Source organism: Halichoerus grypus, chromosome 5 (genome assembly GCF_964656455.1).
Source record: "Halichoerus grypus chromosome 5, mHalGry1.hap1.1, whole genome shotgun sequence".
Lineage (NCBI taxonomy): Eukaryota > Metazoa > Chordata > Mammalia > Carnivora > Phocidae > Halichoerus > Halichoerus grypus.
In genome coordinates, this window is record NC_135716.1 from 152,965,983 (window position 1) to 152,979,543 (window position 13,561).

Sequence of the window (13,561 nt, forward strand, 5' to 3'; positions counted from 1 at the left end):
GGAATTTAAACTCAGTCTTACAAAGCAGTAATATCCTAAATGGGGTGATCTCAAAGCCAGGGGGTGTGTAGGATGGAGTACTCAAGGAAGATATTAGAATCTCTAGTTCTTTTAATTTTACCTCTTCTTTTAAAAATGTCAATTTTGAGGGGCACCTGAGTGGCTCAGTCAGTTGGGCACCTGCCTTCAGCTCAAGTCATGATCTCAGGGTCCTGGGATCTAGCCCCGCATCGGACTCTCTGCTCAGCAGGGAGTCTGCTTCTCCCTCTCCCTCTGACCCTCCTCCCCGCTTGTGCTTGCACACGCTCTCTCTCTCTGTCTCAAATAAATAAAATCTTTCAAAATTAATTAATTAAAAATATCAATTTGGGGGGGCACCTGGGTGGCTCAGTCAGTTAAGCGACTGCCTTCAGCCCAGGTCATGATCTTGGGGTCCTGGGATCGAGCCCCACATTGGGCTCCCTGCTCAGTGGGGAATCTATTTGTCCCTCTCCCTCTGCCCCTCCTCCCCACTCATGCTCTCTCTCTTGCTCTCTCTCTCTCTCTCAAATAAATAAAATCTTTTTAATAAACAAATAAAATTATCAGTTTTTGTATGTTATCTGGAGAGCATATTATATCACTTATCGTAATTCATGTATTTTTAAGTAAATTTTAAAAGTAAGTGGGAATAAGTGAATAAGTGTTCAGTTTTTTCTTATGTTTGGAGAACACTATTTTAAGCTGCTTTTAAGCAGGGAAGTGAAATAAGTAATGGGAATTGGAGTGTGGATTAGAATAGGGGAAAACTGGAGTGAGTGAGACTAGCTAAGAGACTAGAAAAATATTTTGAGGCCTGAACTAAGGTAGTGCAATGGAGATAAAACATGGGGGCACCTGGGTGGATCAGTTGGTTGGGCTCAGGTCATGATCTCATAGGTTGCGGGGTCTTTGGGCTCCCCTTTGGGCTTGAAAGATTCTCTCCCTCTGGCCCTCCCCTCATGCGTGCTCTCTCTCTCTCATTTAAAATAAATAAATAAATCTTAAAAAATAAAAAAGAGGAGGGCTTGGTGACCAGTAAGATGTTGGGGTGGGGTACTGGGCAAGAGGGGGAGGACCTCAGCCCTAGACTGTGGCCAGATTTCTGACTTCAGATCCTGATGGTGGTGACACTATGATTAAGCTAAGGAACACAGGAAGGATGTTTAGCTCTAAGCCTAAGGATTATCACATTTCTTACTTACGGACTGAGTTGGTCATTCCTTCCTGCACCTAATGCCCCAGCCTCATTAAAAACAAAATGGCAATTGGCCCTTTGCCATGTACTTTGGGAACTGCAGACTGGGGATCTTTTCCAAACATTTTCAGCGGAAATCAAGCACGGTGAGGTCTCCATTGTAGTTAGACATTGGTGTTTATTACAGCACCAAACTACTCTTGAGGGTTGGATTGGGATTGGACCACATAGGAAATGTAAATTGTGACCATTCATAGTCACACCAAGTAGCTGAATTCATTAATTCCATATGGGCAGGGGTGGGGTGCAGGGTGGTGATTTGGATCATAGCCATTGTTTGTGGAAGTGCTGGGTGGGTAAAAGTGTGGTTACCTTGCCTTGACCGTTTTTTTTTCCAGGGGAGTAAGTGTTTTTCTTTCTCCGTGCCATAGGAAATTGTTTGCCAGATTGTGTTATTTATAACAATCTGTCATGGAGCCGCTGCCAGGAAAAGAAGAGAGACTGTTCCCAGTAGCTCTTCCCACCTCCCACCATACCACTACCACCAACACACATAACATTCAGTTTTCTGATTTAACTTTTGTTTTTTTCTTCTAGTTTTACTCAGTGGTTTTGGCTTGATTGAAAATGTGCTTGTAATGATGGATTTCTGGGCTTTGCCATAGCTTTGTAATTGGGTTTTCTCAGTTTAATTTGTTTTCTTTAGCCAAAACTAACTGGCAGCAATTCGAATTTTGAATTCCTGGGTATCTTGATTTCTTCCCAAACACTAACGTGCTGTCTTCACCTTCCCTTAAAAACTTTGTATATTTCCAGTTTGTCAAAACTGCACACATTTGCTGTCCTTTAGAGCCATGCTTTTTGCCCTTGACATTGCCCTGGCTCCTCTAAAGGAACAGGCTTGGGATAAGGGATACTGAGGATATTAGAAGAGTGAATAGGGAGGTCTGTGGAGATTCCAGTTGGTCTCTGCAAAAGAAGAGGCATTACTGTTGGTGTTAGGAAAGAACTAGTGCCCTGAAACACAAGGCAGCTGAGGATTGGTGTGTCCAGGGAACTTTCAAGTTAATTGCGTTTCAGATATACAGTTGCCTCACAGTCCAAACGGTCTACGTTTATTCATGGCTCTGGTCACACGTGATCAGAAATACCTCTCGCTCTTAAACAGTTTTTCCACCTTTTCTCTCTGGGCTCCAGTTGGTAGAAGAATATTTGCATTTCTAGAATGGGCTTTACATTGTTAGAATAAAAATCAAAACAATAGTCATTTACTTTCTGTTACAGCGTTTATAAAAATGTAAAGAGAAATAGGTAGTAGTATGAAGATGTAAGATGTTAGACTTCTGTTTCTTATTCCAGGATTTCCAGCTTTGGAAACAAAGTACATTGATCAAACAGCAAAGACTTTCCTTTGGAAGTGGTGGAGTTGCAAAGAGGATGGGAATGTGTTTGGCCTCAGTCTTAGGTGGTGCATTTTCTGGGAATGGAGGCAGGAGAGGGCCTGCCGAATAGCACCTCCGTCTGTATCCCAGGCCCTGCCCTTTCCGACTGACGCCTTTCTTTTCACACTGAGAACAGATGGCAACCAGACATTGGGGGGAGGGGTCTGTTTCTTGTGCTCCTTGGGGATTTTGCGTTCAGCTTAGCAAAAAGTCATCTAAAAGCAAAGAGAAAAACGAGGCTGCAACTATTCACAATTACGCAGGACTTCTTTGGCATTCACTATACTGACAGATTTATTTTTTGCAGATACTGAATGATAACAGCATTTATTTTCCAAGACAACATTGTTGCCACTTCAGAGGCATCTGCATCTGGGTCATTTTCTTCACTTTGGAGTACACTTGATAATTAAATTTATTGTAGAACAGTCAGCTTGCAAAAATCAGCCAGCTTATTAGAGAAAGGAGATTTTTTTTTTCTCAGCAAACTGTCATTTTTATTATAATGAAATGGAGCAACTTCTGTACTGCTATAGGGATGTGTCTTTAATAATAGCCTGTGTTCCCAGCCTTTCTAAACATTGTTGTAAGAAGGAGGATTCTGGGGCACCTGGGTGGCTCAGTTGTTAAGCGTCTGCCTTTGGCTCAGGTCATGATCCCAGGGTCCTGGGATCGAGTCCCACATTGGGCTCCCTGCTCAGTGGGGAGTCCGGTTCTCCCTCTCCTTCTGCCCCTGCTTGTGTCCCCTGTCTCTCTGTGTCTCTCTCTGTCAAATAAATAAATAAAATCTTTAAAAAAAAAAAAAAAGAGGAGGAGGATTCTGTGTGCTATCTCTTCCTTAGCTTTCATGTACACAGGCTGATTTGTTAATGTTTGGTGGTTTCTAGATGGTGAGCTTAAGAATTTTTTTTTTTAGCTCAGTTAAAATCCAGAAGCAACTAAGATAGCCTTAAGCAGAAAAGTAGAAAAGAAATCCAAATTTGAACTTCATTTTATTTATTTATTTGATAGAGAATACAAGCAGGGGGAACTGCAGGCAGAGGGAGAGGGAGAAGCAGGCTCCCCACTGAGCAAGGAGCCCTATGCGGGGCTTGATCCCAGGACCCTGGGATCATGATCTGAGCTGAAGGCAGATAACTTAACCTACAGAGCTACCCAGGCGCCCCTCAGATTTGAACTTCTTAACTTGAAGAGGCTTTCAAAAGGAATTGTTCAGGCTGTAAGTAATGAGTTACATGTAGAAAAAGAAATGATGGTTCTGGTACAGAGTCTATATTCGGAATAAGAAATTTCAAGCAGTAAGCCAAGGCATTCTTATGGTTGAGCCTCACTTTCTTAGCAAACATGACTTTTTACTGTAGTAGAATGTGAGTTGAAATCATCCATTTTTCCCACCCAAAGCAGGAATCTTTATTTTAATTTATTTTTTTTAAGATTTTATTTATTTATTTCAGAGAGAAAGAGAGAGGGAATGAGCAGGGGGAGGGGCAGAGAGAAGCAGGCTCCCTGCTGAGTGCAGAGCCCACCGTGGAGCTCTATCCTAGGACGCTGAGATCAAGACCTGAGCTGAAGTTAGACACTTAGCTGACTGAGCCACCCAGGTGCCACAGGAATCTTGATTTTAAATTAAAATCTTAGAAAAGTGGGAACCACTTATAAAAATTTCCATGTAGATACTCATTTTATTCTTAAACCTGGAATAATTTAGCTAAATGTTTTTCAAACTTTTTAAAGTAGCAAAACCTGTTTTCCAAACCAAAGCTTATACAGAAACCCAGAAAATAAAATTAATAAAAGAGGACTTGCCCTGGGTGACTCAGAAAGGGCAATAGGAACCAGGCTTTACCTGAGGCACCTCTGGGAAACTGCTTGTGTGCTATTGAGAAATATTTGTGTAGTCAATTTAAATTGCAATGTAAGGAATTTGTTTTTCAATATATTATTTTGACAAATCTGTGTACTACATTTATGATGAAATGAAATAGCAGAATGTATAGGTAGAAATTTGTTTTAAAAATATTAAGTAGCGGGTGCCTGGGTGGCTCAGTCGGTTAAGCGGCTGCCTTCGGCTCAGGTCATGATCCCAGGATTCTGGGATCGAGTCCCGCATCAGGCTCCTTGCTCAGCAGAGAGCCTGCTTCTCCCTCTGCCTGCCTGCCACTCCCCCTGCTTATGCTCTCTCTCTCTCACTCTCTCTGTGTCAAATAAATAAAGTCTTAAAAAAAAAAAAAAATTAAGTAGCCTTTCTTAGCCACTCACATTTTAACACTTTCTAGTCTAAGTTCCCTCTATGTTTCAGAATAGGGCCTGGCTGAGCATAGAGTAAGTGCTCAGTGAATGTCTGGTAAATAAATTGTTGCGAGTGATAATCCAGTTTCTGCCTGAGCACTTCTTATGATGGGAAGCTCATTGCCTTACAAAATTATTCTTTTTGACTAGCTCTGATTGACAGAAATAAGTTGATATGGAAACCAAAAATACTTTTCTTCATGTTTTACCTACTTGTTTGTAGTTTGGTCCTGGGCTCTTCAGGTAAAATTGCATTCTTCCTTAGACTTCCAAGTATTTAAAGAGTGCTATTATCTCTTCCTTAGCCCCACCCCATAATCCTTGTCCTGCCCACTGTCTCCCCCCCCCCCGCCACAATCTTTTCTCTACTAAACAACTTCTCCTCTTTCAGCTGTCGTGTTTCTAGCTCTTTCTCCATCTTAATCATCTTCTTATTGATACTTTTTTAGTTTATCAAGGTTACTCTTAAAATATGATACTCCAGTTGATAGCTAGTACCGGTAGGATTGGTACTAGACAGACCAAAATTTAGAAGTATCTAAGATCTAAATTTAGGTGTTTTTGGTACCTAATACTGTAGACTAGAAACTCCCTTAAATGGGTCTTCAAACTAGCAAAGCTGTATTTCTTTAAACACTATTCACAAATAAAGATTATTTATTTATATGAATAGTCATTAAGGGTTGTTAAATCTTAGGTATTTATCTAACTACTGTAAACTGGTTTCTTTCTTTTTTTTTTTAAAGATTTTATTTATTTATTTGAGAGAGAGAGAATGAGAAGAGAGGACATGAGAGGGGTTAGGGTCAGAGGGAGAAGCAGACTCCCTGCCGAGCAGGGAGCCCGGTGTGGGACTCGATCCAGGGACTCCAGGATCATGACCTGAGCTGAAGGCAGTCGCTTAATGAACTGAGCCACCCAGGCGCCCAAGTAAACTGGTTTCTTTGTCTGTAAAGTACATATAATAATAGTGCTTATGGCGTAAGGTTCTAAAGATTGGGAATGCATGCCAAGTGTTATCACAATTCCTGGCCAATAGTACACATTCAGTAAATGTTAATTACTATTATTAGTTATTATTATAATTAATCTGAATTACTAGAAATGCAATCAGAATACCCACCACATGCCCTACGACCCAGCAATTGCACTACTGGGTATTTACCCCAAAGATACAAATGTAGTGATCCGAAGGGGCACATGCACCCCAGTGTTTATAGCAGCAATGTCCACAATAGCCAAACTATGGAAAGAGCCTAGATGTCCATCAACAGATGAATGGATAAAGATGTGGTATATATGTACAATGGAATATTATGCAGCCATCAAAAAATGAAATCTTGCCATTTGCAACGACATGGATGGAACTAGAGGGTATTATGCTAAGCGAAATAAGTCAATCGGAGAAAGACAAGTATCATATGATCTCACTGATACGAGGAATTTGAGAAACAAGACAGAGGATCATAGGGGAAGGGAGGGAAAATGAAACAAGAAGAAACCAGAGAGGGAGACAAACCATAAGAGACTCTTAATCTCAAACTAAGGGTTGCTTGAGTGGAGGGGGGTGGGAGGGATGGGGTGGCTGGGTGATGGACATTGGGGAGGGTATGTACTATGGAGTGCTATGATTTGTGTAAGACTGAAGAAACATAGACCTGTACCCCTGAAACAAATAATACATTATATGTTAACAAAAAAAAATTTTTTTTAAAGAATACCCACCACATGAGAACATCTCTTTTTACTTCCTTGATTTATTGATTCATTCATCAAATAGTTACTAAATGCCTATTACGTGCCAGACACTGTGGTAGTTAGGTCTCATATTTCTTATCTATAAAAATGGGAACTAAATAATATTAATAGTAACAATCCCACTCCATGGTGTTGTTATAAGAATTAAATGAGTGCTTTTTACATACTTGAGGTTGTATAGTATTGTTTACTAGTTAGATTGGTCTCCCGAGGGATGGGCATTATATTCATCCTTTTATTTTCTACTACTGTAGCAAAGTGACTGCTTTATAGGATTTTGTAACCATATGGAATCATCAGATTATGTGAAAATACTTTTCAAACTGTAAAGGGATGTATAAATTAAGATCATTAATTCCACAGTCATGGAAATAGACAATGTGGTAGTTCTCAGACTCTGTTCCTTAGAGCCCAGGATTCCAGTGGTGCCTCAGATTGGGCAGCAATAAGGCACACACAAGGGGAGGTAGATATTCCAGACCTCCCCCAGCACAGTTTAGTTAGAACAGCCCTGTTTATTTTACTTATTCTGCTGCTATAAAAAAGGTTTGAAAACAAGTGTCCAATTTGTGTGTGCTGCCAAGCCATTGTAAGTTTATCCTGTGATGATTTGTGTGATCCATTGTCTTTTGTGATATTGACTTTCCCCTTCTCCATTTGACAGACAGATGTGCTAGTCCTGAGCTGTGATCTCATAACAGATGTTGCCTTACATGAAGTTGTGGACCTGTTCAGAGCTCATGATGCATCACTTGCCATGTTAATGAGAAAAGGCCAAGATGGCTTAGAACAAGTTCCAGGTCAAAAGGTGGGGAAAAAACCAGGTAAGGAGTTTGATTTATTTGTATGTTGGGTTTTTATAATAATAATTATTATTATTATTATTATCATTCATGCTTTCACTTAAGAAACATTTACTGAGAAGTGACTGCACTGTAGGCGTTGTGCTAAGGGCTGATGGCATAAAGTCAAATAAGACTCAGTTCCCTGACTTGAAGAGGCTAAGAGCTATTGATTAGATTCTATAAAGTCCAAGACGCTTTTGTATGCAAAGAGGAGCGCTCAGAACCATTTGCAATTTAAGATCAAATTTTAGGTAACCTTTAAGTGATTAAAATGACTATTACAAGGGTAGAATGGTTGATTCTTTTGAAAACTTCAATCACCCTAAATAGCCAATAAACAAGATAGTTGTTAACCATGCTTTTTCTTCTTAGGATTACAACGTACTTATCTTGGTATTTCCCTAGGATTCTAGTAGTAGGTTATTATTTCTTTTAATTGTCAGAGAGTGATAGTAATCTTGTCAGACCAAAAAGAAAAGGAATAATACTCTAGTCCAACCAAGATTATAGAATTTGGTTATTGACCTGTTGTTGATTTTTGGTTAAGCACAGTTCCTGATTGCTTTTCCCAGAGTAGTTCAAGCCTGAGGCACCAATCCTATGACTGTGCTGCTTTTAATAACTGAACTAATGACCAGAAAGCTTTGTAAGATCACACCTTTTATATAGATTTTAGTATTTCCTGGAATGATGTATTTTTTTTCCCCTGGAATGATGTGTTTTTTAGGTTTTGCTTGGCCAACATTATATAACCCATTGTCCTGTCATTATTATTTATTGATGTAGTCTGTTACAATTATTAGAAGCTATGTATGGTTTATTAGTATCTCCTGGTTTTAATAGAGGCACCTAGAGCATTTCATTCCTAGGATTTGAGTGAACTAGTTTATATTTTTAGCTTTTTTTCCTTAGAGCATTTGGTTAATTTATAATTTTGGATTATAGCATTAAAACTTTTTAAATTGCTTTTTATGTTCAAGTTGATCACCAGTGTGGATTAATTGTTGGGTCCTCGTTCTACCTTATCACTACCTATGATCCTCATGTTGATCAATCCTTTTGTTCTTGATGTAGTTTCTACTTTTGCAAGGTCTGGTTTGCTTATTCACAATTCCCTGCATTCTACCTTATACCTTTTCTACCTTATAAACAGGTGTATATTTTATAAATATGAATTTCTTGTTTCTTTTTTCATACTCCTCTACTTAAAACAGTTTAAAAAATCAAATACCTAGAGTTACTCTTCTTGGTATTAGAATTTTTTTAGTATATTTCATATTAGCTTTTACCTCTTAAGTATCATTATAAATGCATAGCTTTTCACAATTTTAAATTAGCTGTAAGTATTATCTGTCTACCCATCCATTTAAAACTGTTTGATGCTTAAACTGTCACACCTTGGCCAGTGAAAGTTCGTATAAGCTGGCTTGTCTCTCTTTGAAAACATACGATGTATACAGGTAACCTGCTGCTGAGCTGGAGTGTGAGTATGGAGGACAGGGAAGCAGGAAATGGGACTGGAGAGGATACAGGGATCAGACTAAAGAGTTTGAACTTTACCCTCAAAAGAGTGGGGAGTTGTTGAGGAATTTTAAACAAGAGAATGTCATGATCAGATTTGTGTTATAGAAAGATTTTCCATTCTTAACATGAAATTTAGAATTTCTCAATATCTGTATTTTGTTATATTTGAAGGCTAAGTTTCACCTAGATAACTAAGGGGGGGGTTGTTTTCTTAAGCAAGAGAGTGGGGTGGAGAGGGAGAAAGAGAGAGAGAATCTTAAGCAGGCTCCGGGCCCAGCATGGAGCCTGATGTGAGGCTTGATCTCACAACACTGAGATCGTGACCTGAGCCGAAATCGAGACTCCGACACTTAACCGACTGGGCCACCCAGGCGCCACCAGATAACTGAGTTTTAAATTCCTCCCATGGAATGCTATGCATTTCAATGATAAGCATTTTTTTTTTTTTAAGAATCCTAAATTGGGGCACCTGGGTGGCTCAATTGTTAAGCGTCCGCCTTCGGCTCAGGTCATGATCCCAGGGTCCTGGGATCGAGCCCCGCATCGGGCTCCCTGCTCCGTGGGAAGCCTGCTTCTCCCTCTCCCACTCCCCCTGCTTGTGTTCCCTCTCTCGCTGTGTCTCTCTCTGTCAAATAAATAAATAAAATCTTAAAAAAAAAAAAAGAATCCTGAATTTCTCAGATTGTATATTTGGTCTGCCTGTTGGCTGCTATTATGTGCCAGAACAACCAGCAGTCCCCTCTTTCCCAGGTTTTGTTTAATAGAGCGGATCTCCTGTGTCCAGGTTTCCCAGTGGTGTTCTTATGGACTTATAGGAGAATGGCTATTGGCTAGATGTTTCAGGAGCCATCTTTCCCCTTCTTGCTACTTTCGTCTCAGAAGATTTGTAGATGTAGATTCTGAGGAGGGCAGGAAAAAATTCATGTTTGGATTTTTTGGACTGTTGTTTGTTTGTTTTTTCCCTGCTCCAGGCTTTTATACATGTTGTTCTCTGCCCAAAATGCTCTCCATCCCCTCTCCCCACAACACATGTGCTCTAAATTTAGCTTAGCCTTCAAGTTCTTTTCTGAGAAGGGCCTTCCTTGACCCTCTAATATGCAGTTATACCCCCTTATTTGCCTACATATGGCGGCACTGCTCTCTTATTTACTCTCTCCTCTCCTTGGCCATAAGCTCTTTGAGAGCTGGGATCATCATATTCTGTTTTGTTCATTTTATCCCCAGCATTTGGCCCAGTTATGGCCCATGGTAAGAAGTCAGTACATATTATTGAATGGTTGAGGAGCTGGCCTATAAAGGCAGCTCTTACTATCCCCCGCCCAGGTAAGAGAAAGTAGATTCAACTTTTATTTAGCTCATCCAGTTCTCAGACTCCTCTCCAGTTCTTAGAGTTATATAGCCTTGGTCCAAGCTCGATTCAGTAAATATCAGTGTGCTTAAGAATCACACAAGTGAGGGGCGCCTGGGTGGCTCAGTCGGTTAAGCATCTGCCTTCAGCTCAGGTCATGATCCCAGGGTCCTGGATCGAGCCCCGCATCGGGTTCCCTGCTCCGCAGGAAGCCTGCTTCTCCCTCTCCCACTCCCCCTGCTTGTGTTCCCTCTCTCTCTGTCAAATAAATAAATAAAATCTTTAAAAAAAAAAAAAAAGAATCACACAAATGAAAGCTGTCACTTGGCTGTCACCTTTCAATCAGCTTAGGTCCCTGTGCACTAACAGGGAGGCATTCTGAGCCTATATTTCTTTTGCTTCAGCTTTCTTTATTTCTCAAAGCTGTACTACAAGAAAACTTCTCCTGCTTGGGTTTCTGTTTTATCTCTTTTCTCAATTTCCAACCACCACCCCCTTTTTTTCCTAATTATATTTAACAGAAGTGACTTGAAATCCCAGCATACCAAAACCGAAATTCTTGTGATTGAGGAAATAGCCTATAGAAGTAGATTCAAATATCCTAGAATTTATAAGTCACAGTGTGAGAAGTACAATAATAGGAGCATATGCAAAATACAGGGAGCAATTTAATGTCCTAATTATGGGGAAATATATTTAAAGGCACAATATTTAAAAAGAAGGAGGTGAACAATTTACTGATATGCAGACAGGGTGGTTGGTATGAGATCAGATCCCTGACTTACAAATGCATTAAATTTTGATGTAGTCATTGAATTTAAAACATACTATAGATAAAGTTTATGATAAGCCTTATATGGGAAACTAAGAATATCTAGATTTGCTCTCAAACTAAAACCCAGTAAATGGACTGAACTAATCTTACACTATATGTTAACTAACTGGAATTTATTTTTTTCTTTAAAGATTTTATTTATTTATTTGAGAGAGAGACAGAGAGCATGAGCGGGGGGAGGAGGCAGAGGGAGAGGGAGAAGCAGACTCCCTGCTGAGCAGGAAGCCCTACACAGGGCGATCCCAGGACCCAGAGGTCATGACCTGAGCCGAAGATAGACGCTTAACTGACTGAGCCACCCAGGTGCCCCACTAACTGGAATGTAAATAAAAACATGAAACTAAAAAAAATTTTAATAATTATGAAATAAAATAAAATCCAGTGAATGGGGCTAGGTAGTTTTGTTATTTATCAAGTTTTATATCCATTTATGGCCTACTAGCATTTTGTAGATAGTTGCTCAGAATCAAATCATTGGTAAGTGGTAGAATCTGAACTTGAACCTATGCTTTCTGACTCCATAGCCTGAGCTTTCTTTTTCTTTCCTTTTTTGAATTTAGTTTTTATTTTCATCAAAGTTTTATATGTTCATAATTTAAAGAATGATGGAATTATCCAGGGTCTATTATAATAAATAGCAGTCCTTCACCATGTCTATCCTCACCTTACTCAGAGGTAACCACTTTCAACCTATTTAGGTAATTTTTTTTTCACATTTAACTTCACATCTCCAAAGGACATGCTTCTGTTTGCTATGTCTTGGTATTTTAAGTTTTAGGAATTATTTACTTCCTACTATAGAACTTAAAGATTTAGTTCTGTTTTACCACATCCTCTACCCCCACCATATACATGCAAACTCCCAGTTTCCCCATTTATTGCAGTGCTTATTAATGAATATTTAATGTTTACATTACTGTAACTGTTTAAATGTTATTCACAAGAGGCGGCTGGATGGCTCAGTCTGTTAAGCGTCTGCCTTTGGCTCAGGTCATGATCCCAGGGTCCTGGGATCAAGCCTCCTATTGGGCTACGTGCTCAGTGGAGAGCTTACTTTTCCCTCTCCCTTGTTCCTCCCCACCGCTTGTGCTCCCTCTCTCTTTCTCTCTCAAATAAATAAAATCTTTAAAAAAAATTAAATGATATTCACAGCTGAACCTTGTATATGATTACTTTTCTCTTTCCTCTTTTTTATTTTCCTAAAAATTGTCTTGTTTTTTCATTTGCTTAGTATTTCATTTTCTATGTATTTATTACTAATTCAACCTTAGCCCCACTTGTGTGAATTTCTTCTCATTACTTTCCAACACTTTAAATGTTCTCTCAGTTTCAAACTCTTGAAGATATTTCTCCTAGAACTTTTCTGGATTAGTATCTCTTCTGTAGAACTGTCATTTTAGATTCACCCTTCACTCTCATAATTTTCCTCTTAGTTTATACTCACTTTTTTCTGGAACATATCCTCTGGTAGCCTTCTGAGATGGGGTTCATGAAAAGTAAATTTTTTGAGTTTTTGCATGTCATTATTCTGTCCCAATGGTTGTTTGATATTTTGGCTAGGTATAATCTTCTCTTGGAAATTATGTCCCTTTGGGGCACCTGGGTGGTTTAATCAGTTAAGTGTCTGCCTTCAGCTCAGGTCGCGATCCTGGAGTCCAGGGATTGAGCTACGCACCGGGCTCATCTGCTTCTCCCTCTGCCTCTCCCCCCACTCGTGTTTTCTCTCTCAACTCGCGCTCTCTCTCTCTCTCAAATAAATAAATAAAATCTTTTTTTTAAAAAAAGGAAATCATGTCCCCTCAAAATGCTGAAGGTATTATCTCACTGTCTTCTAGCTTTTCTGTTAAGTCTAACACCATTCTGATTCTTCATTCTCTGCATGAAAACTTTTCCCCCCCTTTTGGGAAGCTTCTAGGATCTTTCTCTTTCCAAAGTTGTAAAATTTCACACTGATTGTCTTTGGTACAGTCTAATGTCATCCCCTATGTTGGATGCTGATGGGCCTTTCGATCTGAAAAGTCAAGTCCTCAGTTCTGAAAATTTTCTCAAACTAATCTCTTTTTTTCTTTTTAACTCACCAGCAAACTTAAACTGTAAAATAACTTCTACTAGTGTGATCTCCACCCCCCTCTCCAAATTGTTGTTGTTCCTGTTTTTTGTTTTTTGTTTTTGTTTTTAAGATTTTATTTATTTATTTGAGAGAGAGTGAGAGAGAGAAAACACGAGAGAGGGGGGAGGGTCAGAGGGAGAAGCAGACTTCCCGCTGAGCAGGGAGCACGATGCGGGGCTCAATCCCAGGACCCT

The 13,561-nt window shown here is 39.5% G+C and overlaps 1 protein-coding gene and 1 long non-coding RNA gene across 8 annotated transcripts in view; one reads left to right on the forward strand and one right to left on the reverse strand.

Annotated features, from left to right (window-relative positions):
- The window catches only part of LOC144381934 (uncharacterized), a 648,393-nt gene that overhangs the window by 531,028 nt on the left and 103,804 nt on the right, over positions 1-13,561 (reverse strand). The window lies entirely within an intron of this gene.
- The window catches only part of EIF2B3 (eukaryotic translation initiation factor 2B subunit gamma), a 128,756-nt gene that overhangs the window by 35,236 nt on the left and 79,959 nt on the right, over positions 1-13,561 (forward strand). For all 6 annotated transcript variants that reach the window (XM_078073216.1, XM_078073221.1, XM_078073218.1 and 3 more), the window contains one exon: positions 7,370-7,529. In XM_078073216.1, coding sequence (XP_077929342.1) covers positions 7,370-7,529 — 160 coding nt within the window. The remainder of the gene's footprint in view (positions 1-7,369; positions 7,530-13,561) is intronic.